General features: G+C 39.7%; 1 protein-coding gene across 1 annotated transcript in view; it reads left to right on the top strand.

Moving 5' to 3' along the window:
- Positions 1-9,598, top strand: part of LOC308367706 (uncharacterized protein) — a gene marked incomplete at both ends in the record, with an annotated part of 40,330 nt that extends 30,732 nt beyond the window's left edge. The window contains 5 exon segments of the mRNA XM_080841697.1: positions 2,694-2,774; positions 2,777-3,274; positions 4,070-4,265; positions 7,267-7,481; positions 9,285-9,598. Of these exon segments, the coding sequence (XP_080697823.1) occupies positions 2,694-2,774; positions 2,777-3,274; positions 4,070-4,265; positions 7,267-7,481; positions 9,285-9,598 (1,304 nt within the window).
- Positions 9,599-17,590: the final 7,992 nt, after the last annotated feature.

Below are 17,590 nucleotides of genomic sequence, written 5' to 3'. Positions count from 1 at the left end.
AGTTCTTATTGCTCCCAAAAATGAGGATTCTTAAATTGAACACACATTCTCTGCACCTGTTTTTTCATACAGAAATGCCCCACCAGCTATTTAAATCCGAGGATGCCTGTACAGTTGATGTGAACTTAATCACCAACGATTTCTCACAAAATCAGCCCTTCCCACTTAATGCCCCTTCTAAAGCAGCTTGCACACTCCCCCGACAAACGCCAACATTCTCCAACAAACACCAACAGTTGGGTCAGTGTGCTTCAGCAGCTGGTGTTTGTTGGTCATTATCGGAAGAGTTCAACAATTCTGACACCTCGTTACCTTGAAAAGTAAGCTCAACTCGCGTGCATAATGTCTTCGAGCTCTCTTGGATGTCGTAGTAATGTTGGTTATCAGACAGTTTGTTAAAAAAACAATATCCTAAGTCTATTTATAGATTTACGGTATGTATTAGCCAGTGGTGGGTAGAGTACTGAAAATTGGTACTCAAGTAAAAGTACAATTACCTCCTTCAAAATCGACTTGAGTAAAAGTAAATATTCCAATTGGAAAAGTTACTCGAGTAAGAGTAAAAAAGTACTCTGTTTAAAAGTTACTCAAATTACAAGTTACTTTTTTGTGTTGGAGTGTTTGGATCAATGCAAAACATAACATGAGTATTCAGGAAGAAATGCACTCTTGAAACATTTCTTCACAAGTTGCTTCATTGTATCATGTATTTCTTTTTTCATTACATGTCTCATAGATCACACATACATTACTTTTATTTTCATTAAACCTTATTACACGCACACTTAAAGCTGAGCCAACCAGACAAGACTAGACTACATACTGTAGATCTGATATCAGATCAACTCCAGAGATGTATACACACACATGCAGACCGTTTTTTATCAACCATACCAGCGCTATTGATGTGATAAATAATTTTAACATACTGTAGCCTAGGTATAGCCTACTTGTTTGTGCCCATGCATATTATAGCAAACGTGCATTCGGACGTTAGCTGGCAACTATGTCAGTCAGTCAAACAAACTGCTAACTTTAACGGTGGCCATCTAGTCGTTACGCTAGCTGCTAACATTCTAACGTGACTACTGCAGCCAATGTAGCCTAACATTAAATGGAAACGTCTTAGCAGTATAGAGTTTTATCAAAGAGTATAGAAGTACCTCTATACTCTTTGGTTTTATGTGCAAGAGTTTGCACTGCGCCTTGTGCATACGATGTGAGTTTGTAAAATGGTAAAGGATGTAACATTTATCTCCAGGACTAGCTGCAGTACAGATAAAACGAATGCAACTTACCTGAACATGTTTGCGAAGGTTCGAGGTGGAGTTTTTGAATGCTATGAAATGACAACAATGCTGCAACCTGTGGAGGGCGCGTCGATAACGCATGGCTAACTGACCTCTCCGTTTTTACCCTCTGGTTGCCGTGCGCTTGTATTCCAGTAAACAAAGATATGTGTACTTTTATCACAATACTCATTTTAATGAAAGCACAATGGAAATGTAACGGCGTAAAGAGTAGAATTCTAGTTCAAATATTTACTCGAGTAAGAGTAAAAGTGCAGACTTTATAAAGGAACGCAAAAAGTACTCGTTACCCGAAAATTTTACTTTTTTACTCATTTGCGTTCCTTGTAACGCGTTACTACCCACCACTGGTATTAGCTCACCCAAACCAACGGTTTTCGAGACAGATATTTGTTTATTTTAACTTCTACGACTTGTTTAACACTGCAACGTGTTTCTAAATATTAATATTAATGTGTATGGTGACACGTTACATGAGTACGTTTGCATTTATGTTAGTTATTAGCCACTCCCACTTTGTTCCAATTACCGCATTAGTTTTCGAAATATTAATACGCACGCAGCCTGCTTTTACATACTGTCGTATTAAAAGTGTTGGCACCCTCTGAGGCTGCATGATAATTTGGTGAGTCTTCACCAAAAAAAGATCACATATTATATTATATTATTCATTTTCCAGTTCACACTGAGTACTGTTTTCTTTTCCAGACAAAGACATTTAGTGTAGCAGTATTTCATTGTGTGAAATGAAATCAAATATGAAAAATAGGCTGTGCAAATATTTAGTCACCCTATTCATTTAAATAATTTGAATACTTGTAACTACTCAATACTGAATAATTGAAACACATCATTAGTCTGATTAGGTTGTTAAGCTAAAAAAGGAAAACATTTTTACTTTTATGTTGCACTGAAATAATTAGTAATTTAGTGTGTTTTTGGTCACATCAATTTTAAAGCTGGACCAAAGTGTTTAATTTCATTCAATTACAATAAGGCCAAATAAAAAGTGAAGTTGTATGTACAGTCTGGAGTCTGGACAGTTTTTTTCTCTCAATGCATCAATAGGTAGATCTTGCCTGTCACCAAGGCAGAGGTTGTGATCTTTGGCCAAAAAAGGTTGGTGACCACTGCCTTAGATTAGATCATTGCTGTGTCTCGCACACTCGCAAGCTCCATCTGCATGTGTACAGTTTAACGCAATGCTCTGGACCAATACTTATGAATACATACATGGACATAGCCACTTACGTCTTACTCTCTTCTGAACCTGTATGCCTCTTTTCTTCATAAGTCCCTTGATTTGATGATGAATTATGTGAAATTAACAGTTTCCTAGACTTTCCTACCTCTCAAATTATTATTTACTGTTTCCACTTGCAGGTGATGTTCCACAACTCTTAGAGGTGAGGATTGTGCTGCTGGGATACAGAAGATCTGGGAAGAGTTCATCAGGAAACACCATCCTGGCAGAGAGGAGTTTGACCTGAAGAGAAGAACAGTGTCTCAGTGTGTGAAGAGACAGGGAGAAGTGGCAGGCAGACAGGTCACCGTAGTTGAGGCTCCAGGATGGTCCAAAAATATCAACCTTAAAGACACTCCTGAGCTCATTAAACAGCAGATTGTCCACAGTGTGTCTCTTTGTCCTGCAGGACCACACGCTGTCCTCCTGGTCATACGTGTAGATAGATCTATCTCAGAGCTCGACCGAAAGAATTTTGAGGAACACTTGAGGCTTGCTGGTGAAAATCTTTGGAGTCACACCATAGTGCTGTTCACCTATGGGGACTGTCTGGGAGACACAACCATTGAGCAGCACATTGAGAGTGAAGGAGAAAGCCTCCATTGGCTCATTGAGAAATGTGGGCACAGATATCATGTCCTCAATAACAATAATAAAGGGGATGACTCGCAGGTTACAGAGCTGCTGCAGAAGATTGAAGGGATGGTGGTAAGAAACACAGGTAAGGGCCAACAAGAGAGAGAGAGCACAATGTCATTCTTTAGAGGTGAGTTACAGCATGTCACAGTGTCTGCACTTAACAAATGCAGAATTTAGTTTAGTTCCTCATGGATATCAATCCTCAACTCAAACACGAGTTCTTATATTTTATTATGCGCTATTGCAGCACAGTTGAATCCCAAATTAATTCAGACATAATTGCTAGAGGGTGCACATGCCATGTTAATCAAAAGCTAATTTGACCTTCCATGTTGGACTTCAAGGTTTGCCTATTTGGAATGATGGAGAGACACAGGACAGGGAGATGGACGAGACTGCTGCACGATTGGGAGGATTGGACCTGCAGAAGAGCAACAGTTTGCCTCCGAACAGTATGAACCATGCCAAATTAATTTCTGTCTAAAAGTACAGTAAATGTTTGGTAAAATACTTGCAGCAGTGATGATATTTTCAGTGGCTAAAATGTACTGTATTCTATGGTACACTAAGTTTACTGTGCTTTACGGTTATTGTTCGGCAGCTTAGCAAACCTGCTTACCCACTGACAGTCCTTTATGTGCTCAGTGTTCTTGGTACTTATGCTGTTTCTTTGCAGTGTCTGTGTGTCATTGATAAATAATTTTACTAAATCAGTGTCAGAAGCAGTATCTTGGCATATAAAATGCTCCTAGGGCACCAAATTAAATCCGCCTCAGTAAAGGTGGTCCCTCTTCATGCATATTGGGATGACTGGTGACATTGATAGAGTGAGTGTGATTCTTAAGTGTCTCTTAAGTGTAATTGTGTTCTGTTTCAGTGAGTAAAGATGACAGATCTGAGATGTTCACAGAGGAAAGCTCTGGCTACGGCACACACACATCATCATCACATTGTAAAGCCTCCTCTGAATGGGGCTCTCAGGAATCCATCAACACTGTGGGTTCTATGTGTTCTGGAACTCCGAGTGGTTCTAGAGAAGCCCGAGAGTTCAGAGCTGAGAAGACTGGCCCAGAGTCAGGAAGCAGCAGCCATCACTATGAGAGGGACAGAAAGAGACTGGAGAAAATGGAGGAGAGCTGCAAACATCAGGGAGCAGAGGACAGACAGATGGATGTCCTCGGGCAGAGAGATGCTCATACATTTTTAGTTGGTGAGTTGATTCTTTTATGTACAAGAATAGTGTTTTTTTGCTTTCATTTCCCATGGTGAATTATTATCTGTGTGTGTGTTATATCATTGATAGTATGTACATTTACTTTAATATTAGTCCATTGCCATTACATTGCAGAAAACAGTTTCAAAATGTAATGTGACATGTAATACGACGTGTGTTTCTTTACTGGTGCATTACTAGGGGTGGGGGAAAAAATCGATTATTCGATTTTAATCGATTCTCTCTAAAACAATTCTGTCTCGATTCAGAAAAGTTCATAATCGATTTTGTAATTTAAAAAAAAAAAAAAAAAAAAAAAAATTTTTTTTTTTTTTTTTTTTTTACACATCCATTTTATGTTGAAATGCAAGCTGCATCGATTATTGGATTGTTCATAGAAAGTCAAAATTGTGACAAGGAAAAGCTTTTTCTCTCATAAAAAATAGAGAAGGTAATTCATCTGTTGATTTTCTTTAATTATCAAACACAAAGTAGGAAGTATAGCAAAGACTCTAAGTAGCAAACTCAAATGTTTTAAAAGTCGAAATGGATTGATAATCGTTTTATCGGTTTAAAATTGATAATCGTTTTTTTTAACACATCCATTTCATGTTGAAATGCAATTATCGATTGATTATCGAATATCAATTCGAAACCGATAAAACGATTATCGATGCATTTTGACTATTGAATCATTTGAGTTTGCAACTCAGAGTCTAAATTGAAGAAAATCAACAGATGAATTACCTTCGCTATTTGCTTTATTAGAGTAAAAGCTTTTAATGGTCACAATTTTGACTTTCTATGAGCAATGCAATAGTCGATGCAGCTTGCATTTCAACATAAAATGGATGTGTAAAAAAAAAAAAAAAAAAAAAATTTTTTTTTTAAATTACAAAATCGATTTTAAATCGATAATCGATAATCGATTTTAAATCGAATCGTTGACCTCTGAATCGATTTCGAATCGAATCGTGAGGTGCCAAGAGATTCCCACCCCTATGCATTACTATTATCTCATGAATTATATACCGTAGGGAATTTAACCCAGTACAGCAGTTTTGAAATCATACTATTTTTCAAAGTTTTATATTCACCAGAAAATGACACGTCTTTAAGGAAAACACATATTTGTATCCCTCAAATAAGAAAATACAATATTTTGAAGATTATTTCTGCTTTAAATAACAGCTTATTACTGCTTTCAGAGACTCCTTCAATTCATGCAGTTACAAAGTTGGCTGTATTAAAGCTTGGCTGAAATAGGTCTTGCATAATGTGGAGCAGTGCTTTGGGTTGGTTTTGTCTTGTTGTAGGATGAAATTGGCGAGCCTTTCTTGTTTCTTTTAAACCTACAAACTCTTTACCTCCATTGTTTTCTTTCAATCATCTTCTGCCTAGTAGGAGTTTTCATTTTAGTAATTTGCTCATTTTAGTCTTTACCTTTCACCAACAAGCCTTGAATATGACTTCTTTGAAACTCTGCCTAGAAAGCTAGTATTACAGAGCCTTTTTCACAGTTGACTATCAGACTGAAGCTTGTCAACCACTTTTGAAGTAGTTTTGCATCTATTTCACCTATCTAAATAAAACATTGATCCCAAAGTGCTACATATGCTTACATAAAGCGCAAATTATCTGAGAAGAGTAAGAATGTAATTCATCTTCAGAGGTACCTAAACACTCACACTCACACTCACACTCACACACACTCATTATAAACATTTCTGGCCAACACCCAGCTATGCATAGATGATACATGATAAAAGCATTTGGACATTTCATGTGTTAGAACTTTGGCGTGATAATTTTTTCCCAAAACCAGTGACCTAAACAATAAATAGTTTAGGAGCAATCCACCTGCTGCCTGTGTGACTCCAAAATCTTAACAGCTGCCAGTTTACATTCAACACAGAGTATTGGGAGGGAGGAGCTGCACCCTCCTCTCTCAACTCTCACACTAAATAACTCGCTACAGCCTACATGCACACAGTCAGATGACACATTCTCAACCGCTGGATTTTTTATTCAGTAGTGAATTTTATTTTTGAATCTGAAAACATTATACAGGTGCAGACCTCAGTGACCTCAGAGCTGGATACAGCCATGCTTGATCACAGAAGTGTCAACAAACTGATGTAACTTACACTGTTTTTGTCTGTATAAAACAAAAACATCTTCAGTAGTGATCACTTTAAAGGAAGGCACATTTTGCAATTCGTCATTCTGACCATTTTAAAATTGTGATAGTTCCAAGAAGTAAACATCAATTGTGGTTAATGGTTTGAGACAATAATGGTTTCATTTTTTTGAAGATGAAGATGAAGATGGTTATGAATCAGATAACTACTATTAAGACATGTAAAATTATGTGAAAAAAGTTATTGGGAAAATATATTTAAAACTAAGTGTAATTAATCTTTCATTTTATCTGCATTGTTTTCTGCAGAGGACACCTTGGTGGACAGCTTCCAGAAAAGAAAGGTATGATTGACTGCAGATATGTGGGCTGTTAATCAAGTGCTCATTATATCATGTTAACAAATCTGTGGTTTTGCAGGGGAAGTGGAAGACATGTGTAGTGCTGAAGACAGGAAATGCAATGGAGATGTAGAGGTATGTTCATTTAGTCATTGGATCATAATATTTATTATGTCATAATTATTACTATATTTTTCCTGTCAGCCATACAATATCAATATCATTGTTTTTTATTCTCTCAGGTCTTCACACCAGAGATCACTACTTCAGAGAGGACCACATACAGGTTGGTTGTTGCATTTGCCAGTGTCAGAAGGTCTTATTTTATTAAATGTAATTTCCTGTATGATTTACTCGTTTCTGATTTGCTCTGATTGTAGGTTCAGCTGTAGCTCTGCAGGTGTGTTCCAGTGTCGTTACACAGGCCTGGTCTTCAAAACGGACACGGCGGCTGAGGTGCAGTACCACACAACGTCCTGGGACTACGGACAGCTGGAGTGTGAAGGTTTAATGGCAGCAGGTCCCCTGTTCAAGATGAAAGGTCTTCAGGGGACGGTCAGCCAGATGGGATTTCCACACTGTGAGATCATTTCCAGTGAGTGGCAGTTTCAAAACTACTTTCCCCCTTGCTAAGCATTTATTGTTTGCTAACTTGTCTATTTTGCCACATGCAAGATGCTTTTTTTCTCTATCTTTCTGCAGGTGATAAGACTCCACCACTAACTATAATACACATAAGTGACAAAAAGTTTGAGATGCTCCAGCCTCTGAAGACTTCAGACACCCATGTGTTTTTCAACATCAATGGATTCTCTAAGTTTGGACTTGGCAAAAAAAGACGCAGAGAGGAAAACGTTAAGTGTCGGATCGAAGCTCTTGTGATACTCATTCTAGATGAGACTGTACTGAATGTTTTTCTGCTACCAAGGAATTTCGATCTCTGTGAGGTAGGAATTTTAGGATTTTTTTTAGAAGACTGTATGGCGAAGTGTTGATCTATTGGCTGCATGCAAGCACTGTATGGTGAAATGGGCTACATACAGGCACTTTATGGTGAAGTGGTGATCTATTGGCTACACACAAGCAATGTGTGGTGAAGTGGTGATCTATTGGCTACATACAGGCACTGTACGGTGAAGTGGTGATCTATTGGCTACATACAAGCACTGTTTTATCAATCAAATCAAATCACAATGTATGCAGTGTACTGTTGTTGATGGATTTTTCATTAATTAAAATAAAACAAAGACATATTCCCTTAAGAACTCTGACTGTGAGACATTGGAATATATAATCATGAACACATGTTTGAACATTTATGTGCTCATTTTAGTTTATTCATTTTTTAATGGCTATATATAGTAATTGTATTTGGGGATATTCTTTCAATTCAGCTATGTGAAAAGAGGAGGAAGTTGAAGCAAAGAGCAGAGATCTATGTTGATACCATATCAAACTGCAGACTAATCTCTGATGAGGAATGCAGCCTCACCTGCCCTTCAGAGAGGCCCAAAGTAATGCACAAAGTTATTCCAGAGGTAAATAGAATGACGATTGATTCTTTTTTTATTGGTTCTAAATGTAGCTGTTGATCAGTCAAAGGTGATGAGAGTAACTCCTTTTCTCTTCTCTTGATGGGCTGCAGATCGATACATTTCATGAAGGCTATGAAGGCTGCTGTCCAATATTTCAGGTGTTTTTATCCATCATGGAACCCATTCATCTATATCTGCATGAAAGTGGCAATGGGCATGTGTGGAAGACCTATATAAACCTTCCAGGTAAATAGGTTTTTGACACTTGGGAAACATTTCATGACATGTATTGGAAGTAAAATCATGTTTAAAAACAATTAGCTGAATTGTAGTTTCAGATGATAATGTTATTTTCTATTAACAGCTCACCAGAAGGGAGGGACTTCAGCAGGTAAATTGTGAATTTTACTCTAAGATGATTTTCACACAGTTCCCTCTGTCAGAACCTGAGTACAGTTGTTCTGAGGGTTCCCCACATTGTTGGTAGATAACAGACTACAAATCAACTAATTTCACTAAAGCGTTATCAAATGTAAATTGTAAATTATTGTAAACATTTGTAAATGACCCGATTATAACCTCTACAAAAATACTTATTTTTGACACTGTACACTGTGCTAACCCTACAACAACACTGTCTGGTTGTGTGGTAACCAGGATGTTACTTAGAAGTAATGAAATGTATCACTTTTTTAAAAACGACATACACAGTAATAATCACTAACTACCACAATCGTACCCTTTACCGACTCTTTATTTTTGATTACGACTTGCCTAACAGGTACTTAAACTGAAATTAGCTGGCTGTACATTTACCTTTTTACCAATATTTTAATGACAGAAGCCTCCTGTTTCTGTTTTAGAGTTCCTGCCCTCAAGTCCCTACACCCCACCAGGTCAGAACTTCTTCCACAGACACAAAGCACGCCTGGAGACACGCCTAGGGCTCCTGGCACCCATCCTCTCTGATCTTGTAGCATGCAAAGTTCTGAACTCTCAGGAGAGAGAGGTCGTGGAGAGCAAGGAATCAGAAACCAAGCAGAACCGTGCTCTGATACTCACCCTTGAGAAGAAAGGAGGTCAAGCCCAGGAGGAGTTCTACAAGGTTCTCTCGATATGCGATCCGTACCTGGTGAAAGACCTTGAGACACCTCATGACTATAGGACATCTGCTTGAGAGGACAGGAGTTCAAGCCCAGGAGGAGTTCTATAGGGTTCTTCCGAAATGTGATGTGATGTGAACCTGGTCGCTATACATGGCGGTTATCTGCCTCTATGATACAGTATATATCTGATGTATTGTTTGATTTTGGTGGATTTCACATACCAAGCCATATCTGATAACCCCCGACTCTCTGTTTGAATAATACCAGGGGTCTGGTGCCAGAGCCATCAGACTTGATTCATCAGGCTTGCCATTGTTTGATATATGTTAATTATGTTGAAAAACTTGCTGAAACTTCGCTATACTGTACATGGTGGTTATCCACCTCTATCTACGTACAGGTTCATGCAGCTCATTGGGTATAGCAAAGTGCTAACTACACCGTAGTCATGGTTGCAATACCCAGGAAGGTATATAGATATGTTTATATATATTTGTATATAATGTTTATCTTTGGATAAAAGTGTCAGCTGGATGACTAAGCATGTGTGTAGATATGTATGTTTATGTTTATTGATCCTCAATCAATTTTTAGGGAACAGTCAGCACATGTGGCCCTTCTTTTGTTTTGTTTTATTGGTTTGAGCCCATGTCAGTGATTGATTTGAGCCCATGATGTCAGTGATTGGTTTGAGCCCATGTCAGTGATTGGTTTGAGCCCATGTCAGTGATTGGTTTGAGCCCATGTCAGTGATTGGTTTGAGCCAATGTCAGTGATTGGTTTGAGCCCATGTCAGTGATTGGTTTGAGCCCATGTCAGTGATTGGTTTGAGCCAATGTCAGTGATTGGTTTGAGCCAATGTCAGTGATTGGTTTGAGCCCATGTCAGTGATTGGTTTGAGCCCATGTCAGTGATTGGTTTGAGCCAATGTCAGTGATTGGTTTGAGCCCATGTCAGTGATTGGTTTGAGCCCATGTCAGTGATTGGTTTGAGCCAATGTCAGTGATTGGTTTGAGCCCATGTCAGTGATTGGTTTGAGCCCATGTCAGTGATTGGTTTGAGCCAATGTCAGTGATTGGTTTGAGCCCATGTCAGTGATTGGTTTGAGCCCATGTCAGTGATTGGTTTGAGCCCATGTCAGTGATTGGTTTGAGCCCATGTCAGTGATGGGTTTGAGCCCATGTCAGTGATTGGTTTGAGCCCATGTCAATGATGGGTTTGAGCCCATGTCAGTGATTGGTTTGAGCCCATGTCAGTGATTGGTTTGAGCCCATGTCAGTGATTGGTTTGAGCCCATGTCAGTGATTGGTTTGAGCCCATGTCAGTGATTGGTTTGAGCCCATGTCAGTGATTGGTTTGAGCCAATGTCAGTGATTGGTTTGAGCCCGTGTCTGTGATTGGTTTGAGCCCATGTCAGTGATTGGTTTGAGCCCATGTCAGTGATTGGTTTGAGCCAATGTCAGTGATTGGTTTGAGCCCATGTCAGTGATTGGTTTGAGCCCATGTCAGTGATTGGTTTGAGCCAATGTCAGTGATTGGTTTGAGCCCATGTCAGTGATTGGTTTGAGCCCATGTCAGTGATTGGTTTGAGCCAATGTCAGTGATTGGTTTGAGCCCATGTCAGTGATTGGTTTGAGCCCATGTCAGTGATTGGTTAAATCCCATGCCAGTGGTTGGTTTGAGCCCATGTCAGTGATTGGTTTAAGCCCGTGTCTGTGATTGGTTTGAGCCCATGTCAGTGATTGGTTTGAGCCCATGTCAGTGATTGGTTTGAGCCAATGTCAGTGATTGGTTTGAGCCCATGTCAGTGATTGGTTTGAGCCCATGTCAGTGATTGGTTTGAGCCAATGGCAGTGATTGGTTTGAGCCCATGTCAGTGATTGGTTTGAGCCCATGTCAGTGATTGGTTAAATCCCATGCCAGTGGTTGGTTTGAGCCCATGTCAGTGATTGGTTTAAGCCCGTGTCTGTGATTGGTTTGAGCCCATGTCAGTGATTGGTTTGAGCCCATGTCAGTGATTGGTTTGAGCCCATGTCAGTGATTGGTTTAAGCCCGTGTCTGTGATTGGTTTGAGCCCATGTCAGTGATTGGTTTGAGCCCATGTTAAGTGATTGGTTTGAGCCAATGTCAGTGATTGGTTTGAGCCCATGTTAAGTGATTGGTTTGAGCCCATGTCAGTGATTGGTTTGAGCCAATGTCAGTGATTGGTTTGAGCCAATGTCAGTGATTGGTTTGAGCCCATGTCTGTGATTGTTGTGCATCTACCTCGGATCAATGTTTTGGGCTGATCTACATGGGCCATCAGGGAACAGTTTCAGGAATATTAACATTATTAAATAACAGACTGAGAGCTGTATCAGCTGAGACTATACGTCACTGTTACTGTCATATAATGTATAACATGACATGATGATATAATTGCATGATGTTTTTGTACTTTTATAGTTTGAATATTACATGATAAAAGAATATAATTTTTTCTCAATTTTTGTATACTTGTGTATTCTATATGTAACCTACTGTATGTCAAGGTGAGGATGTTATTGCATTCACTTTGAGAACTTGAATAAATATCCTTGTCCTGAAACTCTAAGTCACATCTGTTGCCTGTATAGATCATGTTGGAAAGGCACATCTGTTTTATAGCAATGTATAGCAATTGCCTAGATCGTTTATCCCTCAATGATGGAAACCTATTTGGCAGTAGAAACTTAACCCAACTCACAAGTGAGCCTACCAGAGTGGATTACAGGTCTATGTCTTTGTTAGGTGGAATTCTCGTCACCCATCCTGACTAAATTAAGCGGTAAATTAAGCGGTGTTTTCCAATTGCTTCAGTGACCATTCCATTTTTGTCTGTGTTTGGAAGATTAAAGCACCAAGTCTCCCCATAAAGATTAATTAGGTTACAAATATGAACAGAATGGATTTATTTATTACTGTAATGCAACAATATTTAGGCATAGTTTTCATATTAATATACATTCCTGAAGCATGATAATTAATAACTACATATTTGTTGGCTAACTAGGCTTTAGAAATAAACTTGCCTGAGACAAACACTATTGCCATCACAGGACATCAAGGCTCAGACAGGTGTTTCAGGTGAAGCAGAGTTTACTGATGAATACAGGCCAGGAACAGGGGACTGGACACAAACAGGGCGTACTAACAAACAGGGTAAACACTTAGAAGTATGCTAGACTAACTTAAAGATTAAACTAGAAAAGACCAAACTAAACTACACAAACACACTCTGGATCAAGAAAAGAAGAAACTACAACTAACTAAGCTTAACGAACTCAGGAATGTTACCGATCATAACGTTTAACTTACAATGTAAGTCTTACATTTACACACATTACACATCACATCATATGACAGCCTTAGGACACACACACACTCCTGACACACACACACACACACCTGACACACTGTCACACACACACACAATCACCTGACACGCTAACACTGACACACACACACACTTTCCTTGGACGCTTAAGCCAGCACACATGGGGGACCCACGGACTTCATCACCTTTGGTGACATCATGTACTGATCATCATGAGTCATCTCTACATGAGCCTTTCCTGTGATTGTCACCACTGATCCATTACAGACATTGAGTGTAGTGTTAGTTCAGGCAGGACACAATGTGTGTCTCCATAGTGATGAGGAGGATAAGGCAGGCTGTGTCTGTCATCACTTGCCTTTTAACCATTCAGATCTGTTCCATTGGGGCAGGGGGACGGGGAGGGGGGGGGGGGGGGTCACTAGTATGATGCACCCTTACCTACTAGCATGGTGAACAGGAAGATTACCACGGAGACACCATTGTAACCACGGAGACACCATTGTAACCAGGGAGACACCATTTTGTATCCTTAATTACTGTTCAGTGATCCTTAATTGCTGTTCATTGATCCTTAATTACTGTTCATTGATCCTTAATTACTGTTCATTGATCCTTATTCACTGTTCATTGATCCTAAATTACTTTTAATGATCCTTAATTACTGTTGACTGATCCTTAATCAATGTTCATTAAACCTTAATTGCTGTTCAGTTATCCTTAATCACTGTTCATTGATCCTTAACTTAGTGATGCTAAATCACTCTTCATTGATCCTTAGTTACTGTGCATTTGTGCATTTGTGCATTTGTGCACCAAAGTAACATGAGACAAGACAGTTATTTTTGTGCACCACCTGGAAGAGAGAAATTGAGATACTAAAGTAATTCGGTGTAATACTCCTGAGGACCTTGTGGTGGCGCTGGAGGCTCAGGTTGTTGTTTCTGTTACTGCCGTTCCTTGGGGGGTTGTTGCTTTTTCTGCTCTCTGTTCTGTGTCCTGGCTTGACCTGCGGGGAAAGTGTGTCTGTCTGTGTGTGTGTGTGTGTGTGTGTGTGTGTGTGTGTGTGTGTGTGTGTGTGTGTGTGTGTGTGTGTGTGCACGCGTGTGTGTCAGTTGATTGTGTAGCTTTTGGTTGCTTAAGTCACGGACTAATGGTGCATGTGTTTACATAACATGACAGGAAGGTCAAACAGTTGGCAAAGTATCAATATCAGCAATTACAGGAAGCATGTATTTAGAAGAGGCAACATTTCCTCTACCCTTGAACTGTAAAACCCATAATGGACTGCTGAACTGCTTAAATTTGATGGACCATTCACAACCTTTTGTTTCACGATTACACTGTGTGTGTGTGTGTGTGTGTGTGTGTGTGTGTGTGTGTGTGTGTGTGTGTGTGTGTGTGTGTGTGCGTGTGCGTGTGTGTGTGTGTGTTCTACTCCTCTAGCGGTGACAGTGTTTTGGGAGGAAAGTGAGTGAGCGCAAAGCCCAGGCATCTCTCATGTGCGTGTGTGTGTTTGTCTATGTTTAGTGTATGTTTATGTATGATGTGTGTATTTGTGTGTGTGTGTGTATGTGTAGTGTGTGTGTGTTTTGTCTTTGTTTTCCATGGTCACGATCTTAACCAAGATATCCAGATTCTGGTTCATGTTTTTTCTGTTTCCTCCTCTACCGTGTTTGTTTTTGTATTCATGCCACGTTCCCTGCCACCGGTCCACTCCATGTTTTACCCTTGACTCTGTGCTGCCTGCTTCCCTGCTGACTGACGGGTTGCTGAATCACAGTTTCCTCTTCTGTGGCTGTGTCCCCTCCGCCAGTGTTGGGAAAGTTCACTTTCTACATGAACTAGTTCAGTTCATAGTTCACACATTTTAAAATTAACTAGTTCAGTTCATAGTTCATAATTAAGAAATTTGGACTAAGTTCACAGCTCCAAAAAATGAACTAGTTCAGTTTTTTTTTTCAATATGTTGCGAGCTAAAAAAAAAATCTAAATCTCTATAAGTCTGCAATACCGCTTTCGGCCTCTATGCAACTTTGGCGCTCTCACACTTGCCAGGCGGTGACAGTAAAATAAAGCACACGCAGCGATTTGAAACTGTTAAATGACTGTTAAATGTGTGTTTTTCGCTTGGAAGTCTCTAGAAAATCTGGCACCTTATTGAACGAAATTAAAAAGAGTGAACGTGCCGTTCACAGACACCAGAATGAACGCGTTCACAGTATCATTCATCAGGCAATATTACAGAACGTTCAGTTCACGTTCACCAAAATTATGAACGAGTTCATGAACTTTCGTTCAACAAACGCGTTCAGGTACAACACTGCCCTCCGCTCTCTCTCTTTCTCTCTCTCTCTATCTCTCTCTCTCCCTCCTTCCCTTGTCTGACGGTGACGAAGGGTATGGGACAAAGACACCGATCTCTCTCTCTCTTTCTCTTTCTCTGTCTCTCTCTCTCTCTCGCTCTCTCTCTCCTTCTCTCTCTCTATCTCTCTCTATCTCTCTCTCCCTCCTTCCTGGAGTATGTCAAAGCAGGTCATGGGACAAAGACACTGACTCAGTCCATGAAGGAATTGTCCCATCTGTAACAAACACACACACCCCTCACAATCCATTCAGCTATAGGACCACAGGACAGCTGTGGCTAGTGCAGTTTTACATTTTTTTGTGAAACAGTGTTGAGTGACAATGACAATAGCTGAGTTTGTTGTTTTTATTTTCATTTTATTTATTTATTTTGTTTTCATTACAAAATATGAGACGGATCATCAGATACATATGACACAGAGCCTGAATGAGAAAAGAAGCCAGCAGAAGACAATAAGCCCTATGACCACTAGGGGGGGGGGGGGGGGGGGGGGGGGGGCTAAGCTGATCACCAGCAGGGGGCAGCAGACAGTGTCCATCAGCATATAATGAGAACAAATCATAAATCAAATCAAAAACAAACTGCACGCAATCAAAGGTAAAATAGAACACACAATGGGAGAACATCACGCAACAGAACAGAACAGAACAGGGTCTGGTAGGGTTAGAGTCTGGGTCTCCCACAATACCTTTAACCCTCCTATTATGTTTGGGGTCAATTTGAACCCATTCAATGTTTAACGTCTCTAAATAAAAGATTCACATCGTTTTTTTTACTTCATATTTAATGACTTTTCCTAATTTAATGGGGACAACTGGGTAAACACAAAATTAACATGATGATGTGTTTTCCATGTCCTGTACACATGCCTTACGCATTGGTGTTGTTTAGGGTCGATCTGACCCCAGGCTGTTTTAATTCTATACAATATTCTAGAAATGTCAACTTTTTTCATCACATTGTTACTATTCTTGATAACAGAAATAGTTGTTTTATTCCAAATGTTATAGATAACAACAATATGTATTTAGAAATAATATGAAGCCATAATCAGAATCAGAAATCAGAAACAGATTTATTGTCACGTAGGTATGCGCCTACCTGAAATTTGTTCTGGTGCATAGGTGCATACAGTAAACATAAAAAAAAACACCAGAAGGATGTCTTTCCAATTTTAAGTCAAACTGTGAGATTTGATGGTGATCTGTTTATTTCTCCATAGTCCTGTAACATGTTTTCTGGATGTATAAGGGGGGTGATGGGGGTTTTGTTTTATTTTTAAGGGCTACTTAGGTAGTCGACAAACACACCTGAAGTACCTGACCCATAAACTTGGGTAAAAGGTTGGAGGTTTAAATTGCTGGGGTTCAAATTGATCACAAGCATAATATACGTATGTGAGTAAAATTTGAACATAATAGAAGGTTAACTGAATTACACACTAGCAATCTGGGTCTCCCACAACACCTTTAACTGAATTACACACTAGCAGTCTGGGTCTCCCACAACACCTTTAACTGAATAACACACTAACAGTCTGGGTCTCCACAACACCTTTAACATAACAACACACTAGTAGTCTGGGTCTCCCACAACACCTTTAACATAATTACACACTAGCAGTCTGGGTCTCCCACAACTCCTTTTAACATAATTACACACTAGCAGTCTTGGTCTCCCACAACACCTTTATCTGAATTACACAAATGAGCTTTACTGTGAGAAACAGTGACAACCATGTCAGCACATCCAAATCGGTCAGTAATCCATTAGGTGGTTAACCAGCAACACTGAGAGAATAAACCCAAAGCTAATGGAGCTAATGCTAACTATCTGACCACCGCTACACTGGGCCTTCACCTCCTCCAGCATCGCCTGTCTTTTCTCCTCTTCTTCCTGCCTGATATTCTTGTCCAAGTCCATCCTCTTCTTCTCCTCCTCTGCCCTGATTTCTCCCTCTCTGTCTATTCTCTTCTTCTCCTCCTCTGCCCTGACCTCTCTCTCTCTGTCCATTCTCTTCTTCTCCTCCTCTGCCCTGACCTCTCTCTCTCTGTCCATTCTCTTCTTCTCCTCCTCTGCCCTAATCTCTCTCTCTCTTTCCATTCTCTTCTTCTCCTCCTCTGCCCTGATCTCTCTCTCTCTTTCCATTCTCTTCTGCTCCTCCTCTTCCTGTCTTTGTTTGGTTCTTTCCATGGATGTTTTCTGTGATACCGCCAAGATGTCCGACTCTGTGGATAAGAAATAGAATCACTGCTGATGAAGTGGATGATACAGTGCTGCTACTGCATTGCCACAGTTTATAATTCCATTAAAAAATGCATGCAAGTTTGGATACACACA

The sequence above is a fragment of the Sprattus sprattus genome (assembly GCF_963457725.1).
Source record: "Sprattus sprattus genome assembly, chromosome: 1".
In the NCBI taxonomy this organism is placed as follows: Eukaryota; Metazoa; Chordata; class Actinopteri; order Clupeiformes; family Clupeidae; genus Sprattus; species Sprattus sprattus.
This window is presented reverse-complemented; position numbering and strand designations above follow the sequence as displayed.